The following is a 14,071-nucleotide window of genomic DNA, read 5'->3' on the forward strand; positions in this document are numbered from 1 at the left end:
AACAATCTTTGGCTTTTCACGTGAGGTAAATCTTTCCTACGATTGGATTTTGGAAAACCATGAGATGGTGAACCGATTCCGATTGGACACTCGCATTGCGCACGTCATCACACAGCTTCTACGAGGAGTACAAAGATGGCCGATGGCTGACTTGAAAGTCCGCGGAGTTAACTTTTCAGCAAAAAAATAGTATGTTTCTATCTCATATCATTCAAAAGTTATTTATAATTTAGTAAAGCTTGGTCTTAGCCGTCGTATACGACGCCATCAGCCCCAGAGGGTTAAGATTGACTAATTGATAGATGGGCTTTATTGAACATGTACAAATTCTATGTAAGACAATAAGATCTTAATAATTAATGTAAATAACAATAAATGTAATATATATATTTATTTATTAGGGATGTGAATCTTACAAGAACTCATGTTTCAATTCGATTCCGATTCTTGGGGTGATGATTCGATTCAGAATCGGTTTTCGATTGAAAAAGCTCTGAGAAATAGTTATATTACTTAAAAATGTTTATGTTTAAGAAAATGCAGCTTTTCAAGGTTAATCAACTGATTCTAAAGATGTAAATTAACTTATCTGCTTTGCTCGTTCAGAGTTGGCTGCCAGTTTAGCGAAGTGGTGGTCAGTAGTCGGCAGATACCTCTGCTCCACTTCTTTTAGCTCCAGGTGATGGCGTCACATGTGGGCTTGCGGATTTGAAGTGTTTCCGAAATACTTGACTTTCATTTTGCAGATTTTGCGCACTGCATAAGTCATGTCAAGCTCCTTCTTATGCAGCAAATAATAAAATCCAAAATGCGCCCAAACATTTGCCTTCAGCAAAGACGGTGCTGGCTGAAGTAGCTCTTCATCTGCCATGCTAAGCTGCAGCTCACGAATGTTTGAAGCACGCCGGACCCTCCCCTCATGGGGACGCAGTAGTACGGAGGCCGCTGCCTGACAAACAATACACTTTTGGATAGATTCAGAATCTTAATAAATAAGAATCGATTTTTTCCGGCACCCCTAAGTGTATATATATATATATATATATATATAATGTGTGTCTTTCCCGTCTTCAATCTTGTCCAGTTTGTCCGATGTTAAATCTTTACGCCGTTGCTTCTGCTGTTCTTCTCGTCTGCTCTCCTCCTCTTTCCATTTTGGCTAAAAATATTAAAATTCACTTGGAAGTCCGTGTTTTATTGTGTTTCTGTTATTCATCTGTCAAAACACAGCTGATCTGTGCCAACTGATTTGCGTGTTGCTATGGTGACGACCAGAGCGGAGTGATTATAACAGTGACTTAACTCACTGAACTACGTGTGCATATACGAGGTCTATTAGAAAAGTATCCGACCTTATTATTTTTTTCAAAAACCATATGGATTTGAATCACGTGTGATTACATCAGACATGCTTGAACCCTCGTGGGCATGCGAGAGTTTTTTCACGCCTGTCGGTTACGTCATTCGCCTGTGGGCAGTCTTTGAGTGAGGAGTCGTCCACCCGCTCATCGATTTTTTTCATTGTTTAGGAATGGCTCAGAGACTGTTGCTTTGTTTGATAAAAAAATTTTCAAACCTGTAAGGCACAACTGAGTGGACACCATTCAATAAATTCAGCTGGTTTTCGGTAAAAATTTTAACGGCTGATGAGAGATTTTGGTCTGGTAGTGTCGCTTTAAGGACGGTCCATGGCGCCTGACGGCGATCTGCGCTTCGAGGCGGCAGCGTCTCGCCGTTTCAAGTTGAAAACTTCCACATTTCAGGCTCTGTTGACGCAGTAAGTCGTCAGAGAACAGAGAACTTTCAGAAGAAGTCGGCATGAGGAGTTTATTCGGACATTCCATTGTTAACGGTCATTTTGTAATGAAAGAACGTGCGGGCAGAGTCGCATGTCGGACTGGACCCAACCGCGGGGGGTCGCGGCAGGAAAAACACCTCAGTTGGAAATCTTAACGGGCAAGTTGGAACATGCCCAAGCTGTTAAACAATTTCTCAGTTACTCACTTGTTGAAAGCCATTAAAAGCCGCCTGAATTCTACAAATGGTTTTCAACACGGAGGTGTTTTTCCTGTCGCGGCGCACACAGATTTGCCGAGTCGTCACGGAAACGACTCGGCGAATTTGCGCGTACGTCTTTCATTAAAAAAAATGTCCTTAAACAGTGGAATGTCCGCATAAATTCCTCATGCCGGCCTCTTCTGAATCTTCTCTGTTCTCTCACGATGTCCTGGGTGAATTAAGCCTTAAATTAGGATGTTTTCAGCTCGAAACAGGCCGACGACAGCGCCTGGAAGCGCTGCAGGACGTCCCGCTCCGTGGGAAGTCCTTACACCGACAGAAACACCCCATAATCTCTCATCAGCCGTTAAACTTTTCACAGAAAACCACCTTAATTTCTCGAATAGTGTCCACTCGGATATTCCTCACAGGTCCAGAAAAATTTTTGATAAAGCAACGCGCGCCGTCTCGAGCAGTGTGTGAAACAAAAGAATTCAGCCGAGAGGGCGGGACCACATCTCACTCAAGGCCTGCCCACAGGGAAATTACGTCACCGACACGCGTGAAAAAACTCACGCATGCGCACGAGGGTTCAAGCATGATTGGTGTAATGGCATGTCATTCAAATCCATATAGTTAAAAAAAAAAATAAAAGGGTCGGTTTATTATCTAAGAGACCTCGTATACAAAAATAATGCACGCCAGTTAGACATGGAGGTCTCACTGACCATGGTATGTGTGTGTGTGTATATATATATATATATATATATATATATATATATATACATACACACACACACACATATTTTGCACTGGGATACTAATTAAACAACTACAAATTATAAAGAAGACAATGCTCATACAGCCGAGGGTATTTTTACATTTTTGCATTGCGTTATATTCTAAGCTACAATACAAAGTTATGAATAATTAGGCGCATAGCCTCTTTGAGTGACAGCTAGTTTGTGCCGTGAGTCATGGCCACACCCTGCCAAAACAGACCCCTAGTAAGGGCTGCTAGCGGTTGTGGACCAACCATGTCTGTCCTTTCTGAGCATTGCATAACAAATAGCTGAGATAACATGTCTTGCTGTATGGTTACCTGTAATAATGGACCATGTAAGAAGTCTGTGCTACAGTATTTCCGCTGAGTGAAGTTTTTGTGTTATTTAATTTGCATGTTAGTACTATTAGCACATTTACCAGGTATTGGTAACTTGGTGACATGAGCTCCACTGTTACTTCATGGTTACAAAGGCAATAGACCGGTCATAATTTTTAATACCCGCACCCAAGCCACCAGTCAAGAAAACCACTGCCCTGTCCGCAAAAATGTGTGTTAAGAAAAACCCAAACCAAGGTGAATCTGTTAGTTTTAGCTTGTTTGGTAACTGTGATATGGAGGCATGTTCAGGTTTCTTTCATCCTGTCCAAGTCATGCTGCACACACTTCACCTCTCATTTATGGGTCTGCCAGTTTAGCACTGCCAAAATGCTAACATCCAGAGCTGCTCCATTTGAGTTTCAAAACTGCACTTTAGAAAAGCTATGGATGACATGATATTTCCAGTATAAAGTCTAAGGGCTGGCCATGGGGCAGTCCATCACTGAGTGGATGGAGACGAAGAATGATGGAGAATGACGAGTCAAAAAAACTAAGAAATCACACTGTTCTTTTTTAATGCAAAAATCTAAAAACAAAACAAATAAAACAACAGCAACAAAACAAAACAAACTTATTTTCACATGGTCATTATGGGGTATTGTGTGTAGAATTCTGAGGGAAAAAAATGCATTTAATGCATTTTGGAATAAGGCTGTAACATAACAAAATGTTGAAAAGTGAACACTGTGAACACTTTCCGGATGCACTGTAAATTTGTGACACCAAATTTGTACTGACAGGAAAGCCAACATGGTGTCTACATCTAGTAACACATGCAGCTGAAATGATGAAGCAAAGCAAGCAGAGGATGTTACTGTGATGGAACAAGATGAAGAAAAATGAAAGATAGTAATACATACACTGGGGAAGGGGATGACCTGCACCTGGTCACACTGGGGAAAAAAATGAGAAACAGAGACAAAGAGAGTGTGAGACATGGAGGGGGAGCAAGGAGGAAAAAGACAAACAGGAATAGAGTGGGGGAAAAAACATTATTAGGAGGAAATCAACAACATCAATACATTAATTAACAAATGCATCCCTTAATCCTCAAGTGACCGAGTGGAGTTATTTATGACCCCAGGCATATGTTTGTGAACCATTCCTCCAGTTCAGATGGGGAAAAGGTTTCCCACCATGAATTTGTCAATCTGTTTGTCCTGCATGTGCTCATAGAATTTTGCAAGGATCCATGTGACAACTATAATCCAAACTGTTGTGGGGTCATTTATGACCCTTGGGAAATCTATAAGATTTTTGACATTATAACTTTAGAGGGTGTTGTAATTTGCCAACTCTAATCATTATATGTTACTGTTTAGCAGGGAAGCATTCGCCCTATTGAGATATCCCATAATCCCTTGCGCACCAGAGAGTCGCTGTAGTCAAAACAGCATAGAGAATCTGCCTGACAACAACTGCAAATTAACATTATACTACTAAAATGTATTTTTTTTATGCTTTTCATCACATTAATAAGAGACTGCATGCATGAGACCCTGAAAACGTGCTAAAACAAATATTCCAAATAATCTGTGTCTGCTACGTTTAACCTGCATGGAATTTAATAAATGCAAACCGAAATCAGACATGTTATATATATTACTCTGGAACAAACTGGACAAACAGTGTTGTAAAGGACAATAAGCAGGGAGTTAAAGAGCAAAGAACGACATGAACAGGAAGTGATAGCAGCTCACAGCAACTCCCATTGTAAATAACGGAGAAACAATATACAAAGAGTTTTATGTTGCGATGTTAATGCTGTTATTCATTTGCAGTGGTTAAAGTGCAGCTTTAACAGACCATCTCAATGCAGTTCTCAATGTTACTGACGTCTTGCAGAGCAGTGACCTCTTCGAAGTTTTGCTAGATTTTTGCCTACTTTTTGGTGAAATAATTATCAAATTCCATACCTTACTATATTAGATGCTGGACAACTATATTAGGGAGTGTAGTAAATATGAAGAACCCTAAAACAATCATTTATATGGATGTATTCCAATATAAAGCCAATGTGGTCTTAAATGACCCCACGCGGTCATATTAGTCGCTAAAATAACTCGGATGCTTGAGGGTTAAAGCCTGACAGGTTAGTACAACTCAAACAGCGTCAGGCAACCAGTTACTTTAAGCAAATGTTTAAAAAATCATGCATAAATAATTATTTTTGAAAGCAAATTTAAATAAATTCTGGCCTTTATACAAATTGATATAGCCATGCCATAAGATTTTTTGCTATTTCATTCCAGCATATACTGTATACCTTATGAGTCTGACTCAGTAAACCAAAAAAAAAAAGAAAAAAAGAAAGAAAACAGCATTTAAGGGCCAAATAAATGAACTGTTTTGAGCAGGAATATCAATGATTTTGTTCATAAACCTGAAAGCTACCTGACTGCTGCAGTGTGTCATAGTATGCAATGTTTAACAGCTTAATTTGGTTTGTTTGCTGGTTTTTAAGTAATAGTACCCATGGTCATGTCAGCAAAAAGGGTGATGGAAATTCACCATTTCACTCCAATGACCTTGGCTTTCACCCAAATGACTGACCTCTGACTGACCTTGCCTTGGCAATTCTGGGATCCCCCCAAGCATTTGCCACATTTGGTGCCAATCAGGATGAAAATCAAATTCCTTGACTTTTGTTAAAATTAATCATTTAAGGGCAATTTCAGGGTCATCCTTCATTAACATACCAGGTTTGGTAGAAATCCACAAAAAGACCTGGGAGGAGTCAGCCAAAAAACAGATATGACGTTGGTCCCAATGGCTGACCTTTGGCACACTTAACACTGCCTCGGCAGCTCTAGAACCCACATATATGTGTCACATTTGTTGGACATCAGGGTGAAAAATCAGATTTCTTTCTTTTTGACTCCAATGACCTTGACCTTTGCCAACAAAAACCCTTTAAGGGTTCATTTTGGCAAATTTTAGGATTAACTGTAACCCACACATACCAGTCGTGGTGAAAGTCAGCCAGAAGATCTGTCAGGATTAAGAGAACAAACAGACAGATAACCCAAAATTTCGACTGTTGACCCAATTACCTTTCCAAAAAAAGGGGCAATTTACAGGCACAGAGCAAGTCTGGGAGAAATAGACCCAAGCACCTTGCAGGTGTAGTGCAAGAAACACACATATAAATAGAGGTTTCTCAAACGATAGCATGATTACACCTACTGAAGTTGATGAAACACAAATTAAGCATGTTTATTTAAATGAAATGAAACAAACTGTAATGGTTCAATCGTTGGCATAAACTAAACTTCAATGTTCTGAGGTCTTTGGTTGCATCTAAATGTTTGAGGTGGACTAACATGTCAGTTTATACAGTGTGTGGTGAGCGAATGACGGAGAGGGACAGAAAAAAAGGCACGTATCACGCGCATGGTGAGAGCGGGAACTGAAAAACAAACAGAGCTGCCATAGTAACAAATACAACTGTCCAGATACGCAATAACAGAGTGGCGGATGGGATCAAGCGAACTCAGACCCGGCTCGAAAAACCAGCCTCGCTCTATAACAAGGCTTTTTATGGCCAGGTTCACCAGGTTCACCGTAAATTAATGGGAAGTCATTTGTCACGTGGGGCTTTGGACCCAGCTGGCGCTGACCACATGTACAGAGTCTGTAAAAGGCCGCGCATTCCTCGCCTGAATGACGGACATTTACAGGTAAACACGAGTGGAAATGTGAGATGATTTCTGCTCCTTTTATAGGCCTGTGTACCTGCCTTGGCAGCAGAATCATGTTTGTGAAGAAGCTTGGACCAAAATGTTCACCTCACATACCCTCACTACAGTGTTTGGAGTGTGCACGAGGAGAGGGGGAGGCAATCCATCACACCAGACACACACACACACACACACACACACACACACACACACACACACACACACACACACACACACACACACACACACGGACCACTTTATGTTGATTTAGTAACCAGAATTATTAGCATATGGTCATGTATGTGCATGTGCTGACTTGCACTTGTGGCAACACTGATGCAATCGGGCGTGAGTGTACAGATTTCCCTGTGCACACATTGTGTGCTCGTATAGTATTTCCTCTCACAAAGGGAAGGTACAAGCATTAGTATTTAGTGGCAGGACAACATAATTTACTCTAAATGAGAAAAAATTCATTTTAAAGTCAGTTTCAAGTGCCTACTACATAAAGTCTGGTCCATAAACATTTGAACACCACCGCAATTTGGGTTATTTTGCATCTGAATACCATCACATCACAACCATCTCTCATGACCCCCTGAGCCAATACATTGTACAGTCCATCATGACTACTATATTCTTCGTAGTCTTTGCTCCCCTTTGACATAGTTTCTCTTTTCTCTCTCCTTTGGATTTAGTTTGCCTGGACTGATTATCTAAAACATGATCTGACATATTGCATGTTTCTGTTAACAGTCTTTGCTGAGCACCCCACCCCCACCTAATTATTTTCACCATGTTGACTTGCCCTCAGAGCTCAGACCTTTGGCCCATATGTTGGATTTGTCTCAGATTAAGTCTTCACAAATACCTCTGCCATATTGACTGATCTCTGAGTTTGACCTTGGACTGTTTAAAGATTGTGATGAAAGAATGTTGAACTCACCACACTTTCTGTTCTCTGCACTGGGGTCTTCAGTACATCCAGTGTCAGACCACAAACAGTATGGTACTCTACCATGAATCTGTCTGGAGAAGACACTCCATTACATAGCGCTGTTCTCTTTCACTCACTGTGAATGTTGGACTGTCATCCTTCGGTTTTAGAATTTTTCCACTTTCTGGTTACTGGATGGAGAAATGATCCATTTTTCATCATGCAAGTGCACCAATGCAAATGGAACAAGAGTGTGGCTCTTGCCACACTCTTACAGTAGAGTCGAGGGACAGGAATTTGGACAATCACTGTAATTTGAATCCACCCTGATTTGACCCTCATAAAAAAGTAGGTCAAGGTTGGCCACCAAAGATATGCTGGGTATTCAATGATTTGGTCTTGACAAACTGCAATCAAGGCTACAGTTGGATGGATGTACACATGCAAGGCAATCTGTTTTTACACACTGGCCCAGATTTGACCCAGAAAAATAGGTCAAGAACGGTGCCCTCTGAACTAATATGAGAGGGTTGTGAGAAAAAATTATAATCCCCCAAATTTGGATCTGTGACAATTTAATGTCAAGTGATTGTGTGGCAAATGGCCAGGGAAACACACATGCTAGACACATGGCATTCCTAGAGCTCCTACCCCACTGTGACAAGCACTAATAAGAGCAAGCCAAGATTTCTGTCTGGATCACCTCCAAAATTCAGTGGAGTCTTCCATGCCCTAATATCTATCTGTGGTGCAAATGTGGTCAGAATCCATGAAGTAGTTTGGCATAATCCTTCAAAGCCTATATAAAGTGAAATCTTGATCCAGAATTCAGATCCAGATCAACTCCAAAACTTAATGGAGTCTTCCATGGCCTAATATCTATCTGTGGTGAAAATGTCATCAAAATCTGCGCAGTAGTTTTGACGTAATCCTGCTAACAGACAGACAGACAGACAAATAAATAAATAAACAAATGCCAATGATTTTATTACGTCCTTGGTGGATATAATAATGTCAGTAAGTCCTATACAAGCCCCACAGCCAGCTGGTGCCAGTGCTTATCACTGGGTTTAACAGTGTGTAGCGGATGACAGTCTATATTGTTGTATGAATTCCCAAAGTCTTCTGTACTTTTCAAGCGTGTTTTGTCTTGCCGCCAGCAACTTTCTCTTAAAAACTCACACAGCAGTAAACACACGGAGTTCGCCATTGTTTATGTTTGTGTCGCGTATAAAACAATGTCACTGCAGTTTGCTCTGCTGACCCCGCCCACGTTGAAGAGGTACTATAGAAAAGGATGTGCCTGGAACCAAACCGAGTAGAGCCAAGTAGTGCTGGAGCTTTGTAGTAGAAAAGCGCCTTATGACTCCCCCCTGGATGGGACAGCAGTCCATTGCAGGTTACTTCCTCACACAAGGCTGGTTCTCATTTCCAGCTGGGTAGACTGTGTCATCATATATATATATATATATATATATATATATATATATATATATATATATATATATATACACATATATATATATATATATATACACATATATATATATATATATATACACATATATATATATATATATACACATATATATATATATATATACACATATATATATATATATATATACACATATATATATATATATATACACATATATATATATATATATATATACACATATATATATATATATATATACACACATACAACCCCTGGCAATAATTATGGAATCACCGGCCTCGGAGGATGTTCATTCAGTTGTTTAATTTTGTAGAAAACAAAGCAGATCACAGACATGACACAAAACTAAAGTCATTTCAAATGGCAACTTTCTGGCTTTAAGAAACACTATAAGAAATCAGGAAAAAAATTGTGGCAGTCAGTAACGGTTACTTTTTTAGACCAAGCAGAGGGAAAAAAATATGGAATCACTCAATTCTGAGGAATAAATTATGGAATGACCCTGTAAATTTTCATCCTCAAAACTAACACCTGCATAAAATCAGATCTGCTCGTTAGTCTGCATCTAAAAAGGAGTGATCACACCTTGGAGAGCTGTTGCACCAAGTGGACTGACACGAATCATGGTTCCAACACGAGAGATGTCAATTGAAACAAAGGAGAGGATTATCAAACTCTTAAGAGGGTAAATCATCACGCAATGTTGCAAAAGATGTTGGTTGTTCACAGTCAGCTGTGTCTAAACTCTGGACCAAATACAAACAACATGGGAAGGTTGTTAAAGGCAAACATACTGGTAGACCAAGGAAGACATCAAAGCGTCAAGGCAGAAAACTTAAAGCAATATGTCTCAAAAATCAAAAATGAACAAAACAAATGAGGAACGAATGGGAGGAAACTGGAGTCAATGTCTGTGACATACAGAAAAGCTAAACGAAAGCCATCATTAACACCTAAACAGAAAAAAACAAGGTTACAATGGGCTAAGGAAAAGCAATCGTGGACTGTGGATGACTGGATGAAAGTCATATTCAGTGATGAATCTTGAATCTGCATTGGGCAAGGTGATGATGCTGGAACTTTTGTTTGGTGCCGTTCCAATGAGATTTATAAAGATGACTGCCTGAAGAGAACATGTAAATTTCCACAGTCATTGATGATATGGGGCTGCATGTCAGGTAAAGGCACTGGGGAGATGGCTGTCATTACATCATCAATAAATGCACAAGTTTACATTGATATTTTGGACACTTTTCTTATCCCATCAATTGGAAGGATGTTTGGGGATGATGAAATCATTTTTCAAGATGATAATGCATCTTGCCATAGAGCAAAAACTGTGAAAACATTCCTTGCAAAAAGACACATAGACAATGTCACGGCCTGCAAATAGTCCGGATCTTAATCCAATTGAAAATCTTTGGTGGAAGTTGAAGAAAATGGTCCATGACAAGGCTCCAATCTGCAAAGCTGATCTGGCAACAGCAATCAGAGAAAGTTGGAGCCAGATTGATGAAGAGTACTGTTTGTCACTCATTAAGTCCATGCCTCAGAGACTGCAAGCTGTTATAAAAGCCAGAGGTGGTTCAACAAAATACTAGTGATGTGTTGGAGCGTTCTTTTGTTTTTCATGATTCCATAATTTTTTCCTCAGAATTGAGTGATTCCATATTTTTTTCCCTCTGCTTGGTCTAAAAAAGTAACCGTTACTGACTGCCACAATTTATTTTCCTGATTTCTTATAGTGTTTCTTAAAGCCAGAAAGTTGCCATTTGAAATGACTTTAGTTTTGTGTCATGTCTGTGATCTGCTTTTTTTCTACAAAATTAAACAACTGAATGAACATCCTGCGAGGCCGGTGATTCCATAATTTTTGCCAGGGGTTGTATATGTATGTATATATATATAGTTGATCCAAATGTCAGGAACTGAGGTTGAAGACATAAAACTGGCAAGTGACAATTTTCTAGTTTGTGTGTGTGTATGTATGTGTGTGTGTAAGAGGGGAGAAATGGGGCAGCTACAGCCCCAGTTAGCCCAACCCTAAAGCAGTCTATGGTGCGTAGGCTGATGTCAAAGAATGCGAGACGGGAAGCGAGCCCATGTTTTCAAGCCGCGGATGGTAAACAACCTCTGGGTTCAACGGGTTTGAAGCAGCTGGAAAAAATTTGTGGAGGGAACTTAGTGAGCCTCTCGGTGTCGGCTCTCTGCTGGAAAACACAAACCCTAACAAGCCCTCTACAACAAAACCAAACAAATGTTCCTCGTTAGTGGCAAGTGAATGCAAACTTTGTCATTTCTTTGAGTATGGGCTGTCAATGCAAATGTGATTTGGGCGCCAGCCAAACAGTGATGTGAGCTACAGAGCATCAACGAAATGAGCTTCACCTTGGGAGGACTGCCATTCTCCTCTGGCGGCGGGGGCAGAGAGTGTGTCTTGTTGTTGGTGGGCGGCGGCTCCACGTGGTAATCATTGTAGTTGCGAAAGCAGCAGAAGAAGGGACTGAAAATGCTCCGGTTCCTGTGCTTCTTTAAGCTGCTGTTGGACTGAGACACTGAAAGAGAAGAAGAAACAAAGAATGTGGTTAACCAAATTCCAATGTGGTCAGAAATTTAACAACTTTAAGAAGCTTTATATTCCATCTCTTGACTCTGAATACTGAGTAATTGGGCATTGGTCTTGATCAGAACAATGGCGGCATCCTCCTAACGCAGAAGCGTACAATCCTGAGGTACAGACCGACTGTCTTTCACATGAATCATCATGAGATGAGGCCAGGTCTACATTACACATCACAAGGAGACATCGGTACATGAAGCTCAGGGACAAAAATAGCCATCCTCAGAGCGGCCTTAGGGAAGGAAGTTGAGTTAATTAACCATCAGCCAAGAGATCGGGAAGATAGATTACATCATATAGAGTACATAAGAGAAAGAGCACAAAATATGAAAGTGGAAGTCCCTGGAAAAGATGTCATCCTAAAGACAACACTGCTCTAAAGTCTCAATGTACTTTTCTAAATTAATGTTGCCATCAAAAAAGCACAAATAACCTTTGCCAAGGGCAAATTATTGGCCTCTTGATCAAGTTTGCAAGTGCAAATATACTCCAACGGCCATTAGAAAGTCTACATCAGGAATTCTAACCACTGATATATGAGTTATTGTCTAATAGTAAGTGTTTCATTATATGTTTCTTGCATTATTCATTCACGTGTTCAAATGAAGTATCACTGAAGTAATGAATGTTGATGTATGTCATGCTTACTGGTTTTGATCAAACATTTTTATTGACTATAATTCAGTATTATTACCTCCTTCATATATGTGATATTAAAACATGCTTTACTCAACTTGGTCAGTTTTGATCTTGGCTTTACTATTTAACCTTGACCTCAAATCATGAAATGGACATCATAATTCTAAACTACATTCTCAAAAAACCCTAAAAACTGGTTGCAAATATGATTCTGTGACGCTCAATTCACAAGTTATGGTGAACTCGCTTTTTGTGTGGCAGCCATCTTGGATTTCCTGATTATGAAACAATTATCATAAACCCACAAGGGCTATTGATTGATATGCTCTAAGGATGTCCTATAACAAATTTGGTGCATTTATTCACCAAGTAACAATAATTACATTCAGCCATATGACTACTACCTGCTCATATCTAGCAGTCAGATTCTACTGAATCTTTTACATCCAAAATGAAAAGTCACCTTTTCTGTATCTGAAGCTCAGAAACCATCAAACTTACAGCAACCAAGCTTACGGAGTTACATTTTTTTCATTAATACCTGCAAATGCACGAAGGATGCTCTGCAACTATACCTTGATTTCCACAGGTGTTTTGCGATCCACAAACACACATTTATAATTTGTAATGTGTGTTGGTTTTTACAAATAAATGTGTATTTGAAAATATATAATTTTTTCATTTGTTTAAAAAAAGGAATTTGCACAACTAAATGCAGTGGTTTTATTTTTACACACCCACAAACAGAGACAGTGGCGGAAGACATCAAACCCGTGACACTTCCCACTCATGGTAATGGCAACATGACACTTAACTAAACTGACTAAATCAACTGAACTACAAAAACACAATAAATCAGTAACACTGCTAAACTAACATGAACCATTTAAAACAATATTTAAAACCCCAAAACTCTGAACTCCCATGGTGCATTGCAGCACAATGTCCATTGTTCACTGTTGTTAGCTTATATCCCTAATTTCTCCAAAAATATTAGTCCTATCAACTTTCCATTTTCTCGGCTTTCATACTTGACCCAAAATACATAAGCATACCAAAGGACAAATGTCAGCTCTCCCTAGTTTCTCCGTGATCAAAGCCATTCACACACACACACACACACACACACACACACACACACACACACACACACACACACACACACACACACACACAGAGTCCACCTAGCTATTACAATAAAGATAAATGTATTATTATTATTACTGTTATTATTATACAAATTCTCGCAATGGTATGGTTCTTCAAGATTCAAGATTCAAACAGCTTTATTGATCCCCAAAAGGGCAATTCATATCACACCCAATTACCTCAGACAAAAAAATACAGCAATTAATCCACAATTATTACTAGTTGAATGTAATAATGGCACACATAGAATTAAAACACTGCACATATACATTTGATTGTTTATGTACGCTAAACTTTAAGACAGTCCATCATCCGAATTGAGGCAATGTGAGTGTGGGGTGGCCACAGCAGTCTCCCACGCAGCCGCGAACTTGGGGGAGAACAGAAAGCTACAGCAGCTGCGGCAGCTGAGCCATGCTGC

The 14,071-nt window shown here is 39.7% G+C and overlaps 1 protein-coding gene across 4 annotated transcripts in view; it reads right to left on the bottom strand.

Annotated features, from left to right (window-relative positions):
• The window catches only part of ctdspla (CTD (carboxy-terminal domain, RNA polymerase II, polypeptide A) small phosphatase-like a), a 112,328-nt gene that overhangs the window by 34,552 nt on the left and 63,705 nt on the right, over window positions 1-14,071 (bottom strand). For 2 of the 4 annotated variants that reach the window (XM_034168944.1, XM_034168948.1), the window contains exons 2-3: window positions 11,631-11,797; window positions 4,024-4,056 (exon numbers count right to left, since the gene is read on the bottom strand). In XM_034168944.1, the coding sequence (XP_034024835.1) occupies window positions 4,024-4,056; window positions 11,631-11,797 (200 nt within the window). The remainder of the gene's footprint in view (window positions 1-4,023; window positions 4,057-11,630; window positions 11,798-14,071) is intronic. The other 2 variants (XM_034168952.1, XM_034168957.1) reach the window with 1 other exon arrangement.

Source organism: Thalassophryne amazonica, chromosome 1 (assembly GCF_902500255.1).
Source record: "Thalassophryne amazonica chromosome 1, fThaAma1.1, whole genome shotgun sequence".
In the NCBI taxonomy this organism is placed as follows: Eukaryota; Metazoa; Chordata; class Actinopteri; order Batrachoidiformes; family Batrachoididae; genus Thalassophryne; species Thalassophryne amazonica.